This window comes from Saimiri boliviensis, chromosome 9 (assembly GCF_048565385.1).
Source record: "Saimiri boliviensis isolate mSaiBol1 chromosome 9, mSaiBol1.pri, whole genome shotgun sequence".
NCBI classification, from domain to species: domain Eukaryota; kingdom Metazoa; phylum Chordata; class Mammalia; order Primates; family Cebidae; genus Saimiri; species Saimiri boliviensis.
In genome coordinates, this window is record NC_133457.1 from 125,449,956 (window position 1) to 125,464,386 (window position 14,431).

General features: G+C 52.7%; 1 protein-coding gene across 6 annotated transcripts in view; it reads left to right on the plus strand.

The window, feature by feature from the left end:
- Nucleotides 1-14,431, plus strand: part of OSBPL2 (oxysterol binding protein like 2) — a 58,619-nt gene that overhangs the window by 38,373 nt on the left and 5,815 nt on the right. For all 6 annotated transcript variants that reach the window (XM_074406744.1, XM_039479586.2, XM_039479585.2 and 3 more), the window contains 6 exons: nucleotides 4,057-4,239; nucleotides 5,775-5,882; nucleotides 6,464-6,553; nucleotides 8,786-8,909; nucleotides 10,957-11,085; nucleotides 13,421-13,544. In XM_074406744.1, the coding sequence (XP_074262845.1) occupies nucleotides 4,057-4,239; nucleotides 5,775-5,882; nucleotides 6,464-6,553; nucleotides 8,786-8,909; nucleotides 10,957-11,085; nucleotides 13,421-13,544 (758 nt within the window). The remainder of the gene's footprint in view (nucleotides 1-4,056; nucleotides 4,240-5,774; nucleotides 5,883-6,463; nucleotides 6,554-8,785; nucleotides 8,910-10,956; nucleotides 11,086-13,420; nucleotides 13,545-14,431) is intronic.

Below are 14,431 nucleotides of genomic sequence, written 5' to 3' on the forward strand. Positions count from 1 at the left end.
AGGGGCAGAGCGCTGTCAGCTGCACCCTTCTCTCTTCCACCATCGGCGTAGCCCAGCGCACAGAGCTCGCTACGTCTGGGGAGAAGGAGCTTGCTGGAGGGATGTGGGTGGTTATCTAGACGAGTCTGCTGTGCAGGATGCAAGCTGTTTGCCACAGGCTGCTGGGCTGCATGCCTCCCTGCCCAGGAGCGGAGTGCAGATGGGAGAGAAGGTGGGCTCCTTTATTATCTTGTTGTATTATTTTTCTGTGAAAAAGGGAGTTGAGCCAAAACAATTAGCCTCTTATTTGGATTCTGGTTAGTTGAGATTCTGTTGGGTTATTTTATTACGAAGTCTTTGTTTTTTTTAATTACAAGAGCGTGCTCTTTATAGAAAATGTTTACTGTTGAGACAGGTACAAAAGATAAGTCAGGCATAATCCCATAAAAGACAATAGCTGGCTGGGCTCATGCCTGTAATCCCAGCAACTCGGGAGGCTGAGGCAGGAGGATCACTTGAGCCCAGGAATTCATCCTGCCGCAGCACTCCAGCCTGGACCACAGAGCCAGATGTGTCTCTTTAAAAAAATACAAACTAAAAAATAACTGTCAACATTCTGTTAGATTTCCTTGTGTGTGTTTCAGAATATGATAATGTCAGTTCGTATCTGTTTTTATTTAATATAACATGTCATAATCATTTTTCTGTGATATTTTCTAAATTAGAGTGTTTCGTTGATTATAAGACACATTTTTCATGTTGTAGCATTTCTACGTGTCAGTTTCTTTTTCCTTTTTTTTTTGAGACAGGGTCTCACTCTGTCGCCCAGGCTGAAGTGCAGTGGTGTGATCACAGCTCACTGCAGCCTCAGCCCCCTGAACATGATCACGGCTCACTGCAGCCTCAGCCCCCTGAACATGATCACAGCTCACTGCAGCCTCAGCCTCCTGAACGTGATCACGGCTCACCACAGCCTCAGCCCCCTGAACATGATCACGGCTCACTGCAGCCTCAGCCCCCTGAACATGATCACGGCTCACCGCAGCCTCAGCCCCCTGAACATGATCACGGCTCACCGCAGCCTCAGCCCCCTGAACATGATCACGGCTCACCGCAGCCTCAGCCTCTGGGGTGCAAGTGATCTTCTCACTTCAGCCTCTCAAGTAGCTGGAACTACAGGTGTGTGCCACCACGCCCAGCTAATTTTTATATTTTCTTTCTTTTTTTTTTTTTTTTTAAAGACAGGGTTTCACCATGTTGGTCAGGCTGGTCTTGAACTCCCAACCTCAGGTGATCTGCCCACCTTGGCCTCCAAAGTGCTTGGATTACAGGTGTGAGCCATCATGCCCAGCCAATTTTTGTATTTTCAGTAGAGACAGAGTTTTGCTATGTTGCCCAGGCTGGTCTTGAACTCCTGAGCTCAAGTGATCTGCCCACCTCGGCCTCCCAGATGCTGGGGTTACAGGTGTGAGCCTCTGCTTACCTGGGCCATGCCATAGTTCCATTTTGCAGCAGTTTTTTCTTTCATAAAATAATGGTGTGCAGTGCAATTAATGGCATCTTGGAGTCAAAGAAGTGTAGTTTCTTTGAAACTTCAGGTCACTGTTTTGGGGCCTGTTACTGTATTTTATGTGTTATTAATGACTCATCATTTTTTTTTTTTTTGAGACGGAATCTCCCTTGGTTGCTCAGGCTGGAGTGCAGTGGCACAATCTCGGCTCACTGCAACCTCTACCTCCTGGGTTTAAGCGATTTTCCTGCCTCAGCTTCCTGAGTAGCTGGGATTACAGGCACACACCCCCACACCCAGCTAATTTTTGTGTTTTCAATAGAGACGGGGTTTCACCATGTTGGCCAGGCTGGTGTCGAACTCCCAACCTCAGGTTATCTGCCAGCCTCAGCCTCCCAAAATGCTGGAATTACAGGTGTGAGCCACTGTGTCCAGCCGTGATTCAGATTTTTATCAATAGTGAGCAGATGGTTGCGGGATTTGGTTTGCCCCAAATGGGCTCTCTTCTGGTGCGTGAAGAGTTGCAAAGCCTGTGCCCGCCCTTGTCCTAGAAGGTGTGAGTGTCTGCGCTGGCTGTCAGACATCTGGGGCGGAGCCGCTGTTAGTAGCGCAGGCTTTCCTGCACGTCTGCATGTAATCGCTATGCAGTTTGGAGAAGCAACATAAATGTCACAGCTTCAAACTCTAATCTGTTCCTGGCTCATCCTGGATGGGTCAGCTGCTGGTTCTTACCCACATGCTGCTGGTATGTGAATGCCAACTTTGTGTTTTTTGTTTGATTTAGAAGTTGGCTGGCACTGGGCAGTCGAGCACCTGCTCTCAAGCTCTCACTGCCTTTGAGGAAGCAGGACTAGCGTGGGCAGAGCATGGCGTGGGGATGGCAGGGTCCAGCGGGCGGTTTTGGGTCGTGGCACATGCTGCAGGGAGCAGCCCTGCTTCTGCTTCTGGAAATGGGGAGACTAGGGCCTGGACAAGGGAAAGACTGGCCCCAAGAATCCCTTGTGAGGGAGTCTTCTGTTCTGAATTCATGTGGAGCGTGCTTCCTTTTCTAGGTATTTCTCTGGAGCAGTATCCCCGTTGCTGCCCGCTGGCCTTCCCTTCCTCTGGTCAGCGTGCTGTGCCACTGTCGGAGGGCACTGACGGGATCCGGCTCTTAGAAAATTACTAAAACATCTTGAAAAAGATAAATCAGGCTGGGCATGGTTGCTCATGCCTGTAATCCTAGCACTTTGGGAGGGTGAGGTGGGTAGATCACTATGTCAGGAGTTCAAGACCAGCCTGGCCAACATAGTGAAACCCTGTCTCTACTAAAAATACAAAATCAGCTGGGCGTGGTGGTGGGCACTGGTAATCCCAGCTATTCAGGAGGCTGAGGCAGAAGAATCACTTGAACCTGGAGGCGAAGGTTGCAGTGAGCTGAGGTCACGCCACTGTACTCCAGCCTGGGAGACAGAGCAAGATTTTATCTAAAAAAAAAAAAGAAAAGAAAAAGGTAACTCAGAATAGGAAAGAAGTTCTAGATGCTGGAGAAGAAACAGCATGGGTGAAAGGAATGCAAGCCGCCCGGGCTGGGTAGAGCGCGGCTGCCCCCAGGACCGGAGCTCCTGCTCCGTGGCAAGAAGCAGGCCACGCACGTCTCAATGCCGACACACACTGTCTGTCGTGCGCTCACTTCAGATCATCCCTGCCAGTGTCTGCCGTGTGCTGTGTGTCCGTGAGACCCTGGCAGTCTGTCACGTTAGGGGCCATGAATGTGCACTGAGTCCTTTCCCGGTACCCTGGATCCCTGCAGATGTGTTATAGCTAAAAATACACTTTCTTTTCTTAGGCAAGTATTCATTTTGTAAATTACATACCTTGTGAGGCAACCTTTTAAAATCTAATTTTTCAACTTTCCTTCCTCTGTAATGATTCGAAATTCTGATTCCAGTTAAGTTAGTAATTATGTGGTTCAGCTTTTATAATTTTTAATGATTACACCTGTAGGTGTATTCACAGTTCCGGAACAATTAAAAACTGACATTTTTTTATTGAAAAACAGAGTATACTAAAAATCCTGTTTCCTGGCCAGGAACATTTTGGATTATAAGCCATTCCATCACTGAAATTTCAGGGGCCTTGTAGAAAGGCAAGGAGCAGCCCTTCAGAATGGGTTTCGGGTCCTGAGTTCCTAGGCAGTGGGAGTCCTCAGGGTTCCTGAGGGTTTGGAGTCAGGGGTCTGTAAGGGGTGATTCTCTACCTGCATCCCTGGGCACCGCTGGCCAGACACCGCTGTGGCTCAGCTGCTCCCGTGGAGAGTGAGTAGGGCATGGGGACGGAGGCCTTCCCACGCCATTGCCCTCTCTGTGTGGTCAGATGTGCTCGGGAAGCTGTGGCTGTGTGTGTCTGTTGTCAGTGTTGGGCCAAGTGCGACGTCAGAGCGGCGGGTGTTTCCACCACATCTTGTGGCATGGAGGGCCTCTGCTTCCCAGCGTCCCACGAGGGGCTGTGCGTGATGTCTGAGCTGCCCTTTCTTTTATGTTGCTGCCATTAATGTGTCTGTTTCTCTTTTTTATTCTTGGACCTAGGGAAGATTTAGGATTCAGATTTATATCGGAACAGGTCAGTCACCACCCCCCAGTCAGTGCGTTCCACTCGGAAGGCCTCAACCACGACTTCCTGTTCCATGGTTCCATCTACCCCAAGCTCAAGTTCTGGGGCAAGAGTGTGGAGGCGGAGCCCCGAGGCACCATCACGCTGGAGCTGCTCAAGTGAGTAGTGGTGCGTCCCGCTGAGCCCCGCTTCCCGGATAAACTAGAGTGGGTGCTGGTGATGTGGAGGGCAGTGCTCCATCAGGAGGAAGCCCTGTCCTCTCTCTCCTGAGGTGGTGGCCTTCCCACAGCAGAAGGCTTCCCGTGAGCTTCCTGACCATCTGAAGATGGGTCCCATGCTGCTGGGGGATGTCCTCATCTCTGGCTGCATTTGGAATTCATATCCCTTTCTGTCAACTGGTTGTATGCCTTGTCTTTTACTGCATGACAGCCCCAAACTTAGCAGCGTACACCCTAGTCTGGCAGGGTTTCTGAGGGGTTGCGGCGGGGATGAGGGTTGGGCTGCCCGTGGCACCTGTGTCCCCCTCATCTTCGAGGCTGCTGGCTGGGCCCCTTCAGGGCTGCATGCTGCAGGGCACTGCCTCCCACAGCAGGAGAGAGCTGAGAAGGAGGCCAGGGAAGTGGCTCCAACCCGTGTTCATGTGGCAGGGGTGACTGAGGGTTGGAATTTCAAACGGCCTGGGAGGGGACCATCCGAGAGGCTGCCCACCACCCCTCTTCACTCTCAGCCTACATACTGCCCGATCCAGTGTCGACCAAAGACACCTCAAAGCAAAACACACGTCTCCAGCAAACACTGGCTGCTAAAACCTGGCAGACACAGACCAGATGCTGGCGTCCTCCTGGGCTACCGGTTCTGAGCTGTGAGTCTTGTGAGCCACTGCCTGTGATCCTGTAGGCACCAGGTCCTGACAGAGGAGTAAGACGATCTGTCATCCGCACCATCTCGCCATGATAAAGCATTTGATGTGGGTTTTGCTTCACATTGGCCCAGCCTGGATGGCTGCTAGAAGGTTCCACAGGGACCTGGAGAAGCCCCCAAGGAGCGTCCTGGGGCTGGTGTGGCCTTGTGCCTGTTGTGCAGTGGCCTTGCTTACTCAGGAAGAGGCCTGCAGAAGGGAAGGTTGCACACCTTGCTGATGAGCACGCTCGCACACCACCGAGGAAATTCAGAGGATCGCACACGTGTCGTGAAATACCCTGCTCTGAGCTGATTTTCACCTTCACTGTGGCTCCTCAAAATATGGGGCTGCTGGTCTGCTGCCTCACGTTCGTGGGGTGTTTTCTTCTGGGGCAGGGCCATTTGGGAGAAAACCGTGCACCCCTCCACAGCTCCCCAGATGGCCAGGGCTGCATGCCCATGACCCTGCATTATCGCAGATGTGTTCGGCGAGGCGGCTTTTCTTTTGAGACTTCACAGGAAAGCCGTTTCCCTTTGTTTGGTCTTTGATTGCTTACTAACGTCGTCTTGACATTTAATTGGAAAGCTTTGTAGATGCTACAAAGGGAAGAAGAGGTACATTTCAAACGCATGGTAAATATACAGCCCCCGTCAGAGGGGCTTCAAAGCAGCACGCTGCTCTCCGGCGAGTGCCGGGTGGTGTGGCCCAGCCCCGCCTGGCCTTTGCATCTTAGGTCACAGCGTGTCTTGGCCTTTTTGGACTCTGACAGCTTATCTTCTGGTGTCCTCACAGGCATAATGAAGCCTACACCTGGAGCAACCCCACCTGCTGTGTGCACAACGTCATCATCGGGCAGCTGTGGATAGAGCAGTACGGGACGGTGGAGATTCTAAACCACAGGTGACAGCCCCCACTGTCGGGAGAGCATGTGAGGCTCTGGGTGGGGTTCGCTCAGCCTCACGAGCCACTGCCACGTCCCAGCTGGCCGAGGCCCGGCAGCTGCCTGGAGTTGACTCTGACGGGTGCTGCATCGCCATGGGTGCTCCTTGTTCACGGCTTTGTTTTCAGTCCCCATCGTGACTTTCAGGCTTTGAACTGTGCCCAAGAGCCGTCCCATTGCCAGGCACAGCACAGTGGCCGTCCGCAGCGGTCAGCCACTGTCCAGGCTTGAATGCCTGATCCCGGGAGCGCACGATGGGTGGGCTTTGCCTTTTCACCACTTTGGTGAGGTGTGATCGATGCATCCTAAAATCCGCCCATTCTGAGTGGACACCTAAGTGATTTTTAGCAAGTGGACCGGTCCATGGAGCCATCCCACTGCCAGTTTCAAACATGTCCCTCGCTCCAAAGGCCCACCGCGCCCATTCCCAGTTGTCCCCCTGCCCACCCCAGGGCCTCCACCTCACTTCTCCCATTACGGAGGTGGCCCTTCTGGCTGTTTGCTGTCTCACAGCAGAAACCTGTGCGTGTTTTTCCCACAGAACTGGACATAAGTGTGTGCTTCACTTTAAACCGTGTGGATTATTCGGAAAAGAACTTCACAGAGTGGAAGGACACATTCAAGACAAAAAGTAGGTCCTTGCCAGGTGGTCCCTGGGTACCACTGCAGCCTGCGTGTCTGCGCTGAGGGCTCGGGCACTGCTGGGCTGCGTGTGCCAGTGCCGTCTGTTCACGCTCCACAACATGACTCTTTGTTGTTTAGGAAAGACGTTTGGTTACTGAGGATAAAAAGAAATAAAGGGTATTTTTGAATGTAGTTTCTAGGCGACTTGTTACTGGGGCCATCTTGTTTTGATAAATTTTTTTTTTGTTTTTTGAGATGGAGTCTTGCTCTGTGGCCCAGGCTGGAGTGCAGTGGCTTGATCTTGGCTCATTGCAACCTTTGCCTCCAGGGTTCAAGTGATTCTTCTGCTTCAGCCTCCCGAGTAACTGGGACTGCAGGCACGTGCCACCACGCCCAGCTAAGTTTTGTATTTTTAGGAGAGACGAGGGTGGTCTCAAACTCCTGACCTCATGATCCACCCGCCACAGGCTCCCAAAGTGCCAGGATTACAGGTGTGAGCCACCGAGCCCGGCCAATAAAATGGACTTGAGAAGCCAACTGTTTGTGCTGGAAGGTGAGAGGAGACTGTGGTTCCGCAGCGGAGCTGAGGTGGGAGCATGGCCGTGCAAACTTCTTCCCCCACCGGCATCCCATGCACATTGTCAGGCGAGAGTCAGATGTTAACTCGTGGGGTGTCAGTGTGACTGGTTCACTCAAGTCTTTAAATCAGGGACTTTCACAAGTTTTTGTGAGTAGAAAAATGGTCAGTACTGTTTTAACAAATTTCTCAGCTTTTGTTCTCCCCATTTGGGTTAATTACTTTAGAATTTGAGCCATAGAATGTTATGAGGATCCTTCTAGTTCCTGGAATCTATATGTTTCCCATGAAAAACTAGCCCCCAGTTTGAAACAGTTGGGCCAGCTGCAGTGGCTCATGCCTATAATCCCATCACTTTGGGAGGCCGAGGTGAGCAGATCACATGAAGCCAGGAGTTCAAGACCAGCCTGGCCAATATGGTGAAACCCTGTCTCTGCTAAAAATACAAAACTTAGATGGGCGTGGTGGTGCACATCTGTAATCCCAGCTACTCGGGAGGCTGAGGCACAAGATCACTTGAGCCCGGGAGGTGGAGGTTGCAGTGAGTGAGATCATGCCACTGCACTCCATCCTGGATGGCAGAGCAAGACTCCATCTCAAAAAAAATAAGACGGGTGATGTTTCTGCTCTGTCCACCCTCTGTGGTGTATCAGAAATGCACCTGTTTCAACAGCCTGTAAAATAAAATGCCCAGGCTTATAACTGACTGTTTCTCCCCTAAAACACGAGAGGATAAATGTGTGGACCTAGAAGGGACAGCAGTTTTATGATGGATGGGGTGGCAGTCACCAGTGCCTTGACCTCCCCCCCGCCCCGCCCCCATGGAACTCAGCCCAGAGAGCAGCTGGATGTCCATTTCCAGAAGCGGGCAGGGGCGCCCAGGCCAGCACTCACCCCCCCTCAGTGAGTGCGTGTCAAGCGTGTTCTGGTTTTCTGGTTTTCCACCCTAAATTTCAGGGTGGTTGGTCCTCGGAGACACAGAGTTGTCCCCAGGCTGCCTGCTGGGTGTGGCCCGGCCCAGTTCCCGGTGTCCATGTGCTGGCTCTGTCGGCACGCAGAGACGCCGTGCCCTCCTGGGTCCTGGGCCTCTCAGAGCTGCGCTTCCAGGGGGTCTGTGGCTGCGGTGGACTCTTCCCAGCAAGAGACCAAAAGAAAGAAAACGGAGCCTGGCGCTATTTGGCGTCGTCCCTTTTGGAATCAGGAGCTCTGGTGCAGCTCAACACAGGCCTCGGGGTTGTTTTTGATGAATGAAGGCAGGCGGGGAGCCAGAGATCTGGCAAGCGGTGGTGACGGCCCCGCTGGGAGGAGAGCACTGACGGACATGTGCACACTCGGTGTGTTTCGGATTGTCAGTGGGCACAGGCAGCTTTCCACTTGAAAAAGCTTGCCTCTCTTCGCCCCTTCCCGCCTCCTGCCGCCCCGTGGGCCGGCCGGCCGTTGGGTTTCTGGCCCTTCGTTTTCCTTTCTTGGTGTCTATCAGGGCTAGGAATGGTCCCAGAATGCAAATACTCACCTTTGTGTTTATGTCCAGAGAATGTCCCCAAACGCGTAAGACGACGTGCCTGAGGGGTTTATCCCAGGGGCAACATTGAGGTGCTGCATGTTGAGACAAATGGTTTGTGATGACTAAAACTTGGCTTTACAAATCTCACTAAATTACAGCAAAAAGAAGCTCTTTATGATCTACGGCAAGTGGACGGAGTGTTTGTGGGGCATAGATCCCGCTTCGTATGAATCCTTCAAGAAGCAGGAAAGGAGAGGCGACCACCTGAGGAAGGCCAGGCTGGTAAGGGCTGGGGCGTCCCCGGGGGGCTGCGCCCTGGGTGCTGAGGGCTGTCGGGTGCTGCGGCCCGTAGCTCACCTGTCGGGGGCCCAGGGAGCCTTTGGGCCCCACCAGGAGAGGTGAACGTGCAGAATTTGTCCAGATGAACTGCGTGTTGTGGGTTCTAGTATCAGTGGGGAGTTTATCTGTATTTCTTTCCGTTTTTTTTCCCAGCCTCTAGCTACCAGGCTCAAGTGAGCCTCCTCCCTCCTTAGCCTCCTAAGTGGCAAGGACTGTAGGTGTGCACCACCACGCCTGGCTAATTTTTATTTTTATTTTTTCATAGCGTTGGGGTCTTGCTATGTTGCCCAGGCTGCTCTTGAACTCCTGGGCTCAGGCAGTCCTCCTGCCTCGACCTGCCAAAGTGCTGGGATCACAGGCATGAGCCACAACACCGATGCATCTGTATTTCAGTTGCACAGAAGCTGCTGCTATGAACGGTGGGCACCGGTGCCCTGGAGTCATAGTCCACCCGCCCCCATGGCTGGAAGTGCCTGAGGGAACCTCACACTTTTCTGGAAGCTCCGACTTCTGGGTCCTTAGTAAATCTCGCTTTCTTCAAATTAGCTTAGACGTATTTAAAAAATAAAGTGAATTTCAATTTTTTGTTTTTAGTTGTGAGTACCAGATAATATATTCAACAGCCAGAAAGTATTGGCAAGATTTTCCCCGTAGAGCTTTGGTATACTGATTACCTTAAGACTGGTTGTTCTTGAGCTTAAAAATAAGTGATGGTTCAAAAGAGGGGTCACATTTTCCACATAATGAATTGGAATGCACCAAACCTGAAACATTCAATATTTATTTGACAAAAACATTCAGCCTCCTCCAGGATCCTGTTTTTACATGGTAGTATTTTATGTGTGCTGGTGGACACCTTTTCTAATCATCCTTTTTTATTTAAAAAGTGAAATTCTGCTCACAGACTATACAGGCCTGGAAGGGTAAACCCATTTAGCGATGTCTTTTGATGCTTTCCTGCTCCTGGAGGTGACCTAAAAACAGGAGTGTTTTCTGTGAACGCTTGTCCTTGAACCGCGGCTCTCCGTCACCCGGCCTCAGGTGGCCCACAGCCAGTGTGACACAGCCCCGCTGATGCAGGAAGCCCCGGGCTTTGACTCCCTCGTTTCCAGCCGTCTCCCTCAACGGCGGCGTCTGGTAACCATTCTCTTCCTTTAGAAAAGCAACGAGGCAGGTTTTGTCTTTTCATTAGGGTGTGCTGTGCAGTGGGCTCTGTCCCAAATGCCGAGAGGCCCTGACACCCCCACACGAGTCACTCTTGATGGAGGGAAAGCTGTCAAGTCCCAGAACCGGCCTTCCGGAGAGGCGCCGTGAGCGTGAACGAGCGTGTCACGTGGAAGGCATCGCCCGTACAGCCACGCTGACTCCGTAGAGTGCCCGCTCACGTGCCTGCTCCTCCGGAAAGGAAACGCCCTGCTACCGACTTGCCGTCGTCTTCTCTTTGAGTGTCAGTTAGAATAGACAGCACGTCCCCACGAAGGGAGAGTGAGCTGCTTTAGGGACTGGGGCCCAGCTCCTCTCCGAACAGTGACAGACGGGGGATAGACTGGGGAGGAAATTCCATTTTCTCCTTAGTTTAAAAAAAAAAGGCTGGGCACGGTGGCTCGTTCCTGTAATTGCAGCACTTTCGGAGGCTGACTTGAGTGGATTGCCAGAGATCAGGAGTCCCGACCAGCCTGGCCAACATAGTAAAACCCGTCTCTACTGAAAATACAAAAAATTAGCCGGTGTGGCGGCGAGTGCTTGTAATCCCAGCTACTCAGGAGGCTGAGGCAGGAGAATCGCTTGAACTCGGGAGGTGGAGGTTGTGGTGAGCCAAGGTCTCACCATTGCACTCCAGCCTGGGCAACAAGAGTGAAACTGTCTCAAAAAAAAACAAAAGAAAGGCCAAGGCCGTCTGGCCGTGCTCAGGCGTGGTGACCGCTCCGAAGGGCCCTCTGAGAGTAGCTGACCTCGCTGGGCGGCCACACAGCAGGGTTATGTGTTTCAGGAGGACGGCTCCAGGAAGGCTGAGAGCGACGCTGCTGACGACGTGCCTGTGGCCCAGGAGACGGTGCAGGTCATCCCCGGCAGCAAGCTGCTCTGGAGGATCAACACGCGGCCCCCCAACTCTGCCCAGGTCTGTGCCCCTCTGTGGCCTGACGCCCCTGCCTGCCCAGGTCAGACCTGCCTCGGCACGCCCTGGGCCAGCCCCTCGGCTCTTCCCTGTCCTTGGGCCCTTGTCTGCCACCTCGCATGAGCCTGTTGTCCCAGAGCAGACGGGGTGCCTTCGCCACTGGGGCGGGCCTCTGCGCTCCCTGGAGCTGCATCCGGGCCCTGTGTCTGCCGGCCGGCCTGGGTACCCGCTGTCGGGGTCTGCTGTTGGGGTCGGCACCGCTGCTCCGCAGGACGCGCAGGTCGAGGTGCCGACGCAGCTCAGCCGCGTGCCGGAGCCGCCTGCGGGGCGCACACCTGCGCTTCCCGGGAACATCGCACAGGCACGTGGCCGTTGCCTGCCAAGGCCTGCGCTGAGTGCGTCTTACCAAAGAGGCCTCCAGACCTGCTCTGGGAGATTGCTTTTCTAACTTGTCAGTTCACCTGTTTAAATGCATTGCGATATTTATTTTTGAAAATTACACTGAAAATTTTATTAAATATCTAGTAAATGACATGTCTTTCGTATATATAACAAAGTAACTGATATGTGGTTTATGATAAATATAATCACGTAATGTAATATCTTGATATCTTTTATAAATTCCTATTTATAGACAAAATATATGCAACTTATAAAATGTTGTATGTCCCGTAAACAGAGCAGAACATGTAAAATACAGAAAAGGAAGCAAAGTCTTCACCTCTGAGCGTGTTGCCTCAACAGTCGCTGTCATTATTTGAGCACAGCATGGACGGGTCTAACAATGCTGTTTTCTTTTTTTTTTTTTTTTTTGAGATGGAGTTTCGCTGTTTTCTTTTTTTTTTTTTTTTGAGATGGAGTTTCGCTGTTTTCTTTTTTAATAGAGGCAGAGTGTCACTCTGTCACCCAGGCTGCAGTGCAGTGGCGGGATCTCACTGCAGTCTCCAGCTGCTGGGCTCAAGTGATCCTCCCACCTCAGGCTCCTGAGTAGCTAGGACCACAGGCGTGTGCCACCATGCCAGACTAATTTTCTATGTTTTGTAGAGAGGAGATCTTCCTATGTTGCCCAGGCTGGTCTCGAACTTCTGGCCTTAAGTAGCCTTCCTGCCTTGGCCTCCTGAGTTGCTGGGACCACAGGCATGAGACACTGTGGCCTGCCATTGATACTATTGGTATTTAGGATTTTTTTTTTTTTTTTCATGGAAATCTCTTTCAAGATAACTCGTGCTTGGAACCTTTGGCTCAGTGTATCTGTTGAGTCCACCTGCCTGCCGGGCACTGTGGGCCCGGGCACGGGGACCAGGCAGAAGAGGCCCCAGCAGGGAGGCGGGGCGGGTGGTGGACTCACGCCTGAGAACCCAGTGGTGCCTTAGGTGCCAGGGAGGGCATCTGAGTGCTGTGGCTTCAGTCATGGGGTGAGGGTTGTCCAGGGATTGCATTTGGGCAGAGGAGGCAGCCAAGGCAGAACCCCCTGGAGTAGACTAGTGTGTGAGGGCCAGAAGGCCCAAGGGGGCCATGGGGATGAGGGTGGAGGGGTGCAGGGGTCCCTAGATGACTTCAGCTTCTGCTCTGAATGACGTGGGACACCATGGAAGTCATTTAAGCAGGGGGTGATGGGTGCGGTTGATGTTTCCTGTGGCCCTTCTGGCTGTTTGAGATGCAATAGGGGCAACAGAAGAGGGAGGACATGGGTGGTGGCTGCAGGGCCTGGCTGTGGCGGGAGGACCTGAGAGGGCCCAGGGCCCTGGGGGTGTACAGCGCTGCCGCAGGCCTGCTCGGGCATGCTGTCCAGGAGGCGCAGAGCAGACAGAGCTGCAAGCCAGAAGCAAAGCAGAGCAAGGCTCAGGGTATCCTGGGCACGGGGTGACTGTCATACCCTAAGCATTCCAGTTTTCGACATGACAAGTTAACTTGCTCCCAGGGCTGAGGCTTTGGCAGCTGGAGGGTGGAGAGGAGGGACCCGCGGGCAGCTGTGGTGAGGGCAGGGAAGGAGCAGGTGCAAGCTGAGAAGTTTAGCAGTGGGAGACAGGTGGCCTTGGCCAGAGTGTTTCCAGCAAGCTGGTGACAAATCTGTCGATGACATTGTGACGACAGAAAAAGAAACGTGTGTGTTTTGCTGTCACACCTCAGACTGCAAACGTTACAGGTGCAGCACGAGGTAAGTGCTCAGTGAAGGTGGCAGAGGCATTCCATTTGTGCGACGGCGCGAGCGGAAGTGGGTTCTGGTGGTGGCAGTCAGGTAGCACCTGCAGGGTTTCCAGGGCCCACTGGGGGTCTCGGGGCATGGTCTGCGGCTCGGAGGCCCTGCTGAGGCCGCGTCCCTGTGCCTGCTCCGCAGATGTATAATTTCACCAGTTTCACCGTGAGCCTCAACGAGCTGGAGACGGGCATGGAGAAGACCCTGCCGCCCACAGACTGCCGCCTGCGTCCCGACATCCGTGGCATGGAGAACGGCGACATGGGTGCGTGCTGCGCCCCCGGGGGAGCTGGGGCCGAGGACGGCCTGGCTCAGGTGGGGAGTACAGAGCACCCGCCGGCAGAAGCCAGGCTGTCCCCTGCAGGGGCTGGCCCCTTTCCTTAAACAAACAGGCCGCGGCCTTCTAGAGCCAGGCTTCTCAGACCGTCTGCGGCAAAGGACTTTGAAGAGCTCTCGCCTGCCTCAGACCAAACCTTTTTGTAAATAAACTAAATTTGTGAATGAAGTTACATTGCTAGAAAGTTAAATGAAAAAGAATACACAGAAAGTACAAGTCCAAGGCCAGGTGCGGTGGCTCACGCCTGTAATCCCAGCACTTTGGGAGGCCGAAGCAGGTGGATCACCTGAGGACAGGAGTTCAAAACCAGCCTGGCCAACATGGTGAAACTCTGTCTCTACTAAAAATATAAAAAGTTTGGCAGGTTTTGTGGCGTGTGCTTGTAATCCCAGCTACTCTGGAGGCTGAGGCCTAAGAATTGCTTGAACCCAGGAGGCAGAGACCCTATCTCAAAAACAAAGTGCGAGTTTCTGATTTTTTATTTTTAAAGTTAAGATGAATGACATTGTGAAAACTGCATGTGTTGCACTGTGAGGATCCATGCAGCCACGGCACGTGTGTGGCGTGTCCTGCAGCCTCACGCTCCGGTGAGCTCTGTGCACGCAGCGTTCATCTGCAGCATGGGAGGTACACAACTCACTCATCTAGGTCGAATCCGCAGTGGAACTTCTGGCTAGGGAGGTATATTTAAAGTGTCCTGTGTTTTGAGTTAGTGATTATTTATTTATTTATTTATTTTTAGAGATGTGACCTCTCTCTGTCACCCAGGCTGGAGTGCAGTGGTGCAGTCACTGCAGCCTCAACCTCCCAGGCTC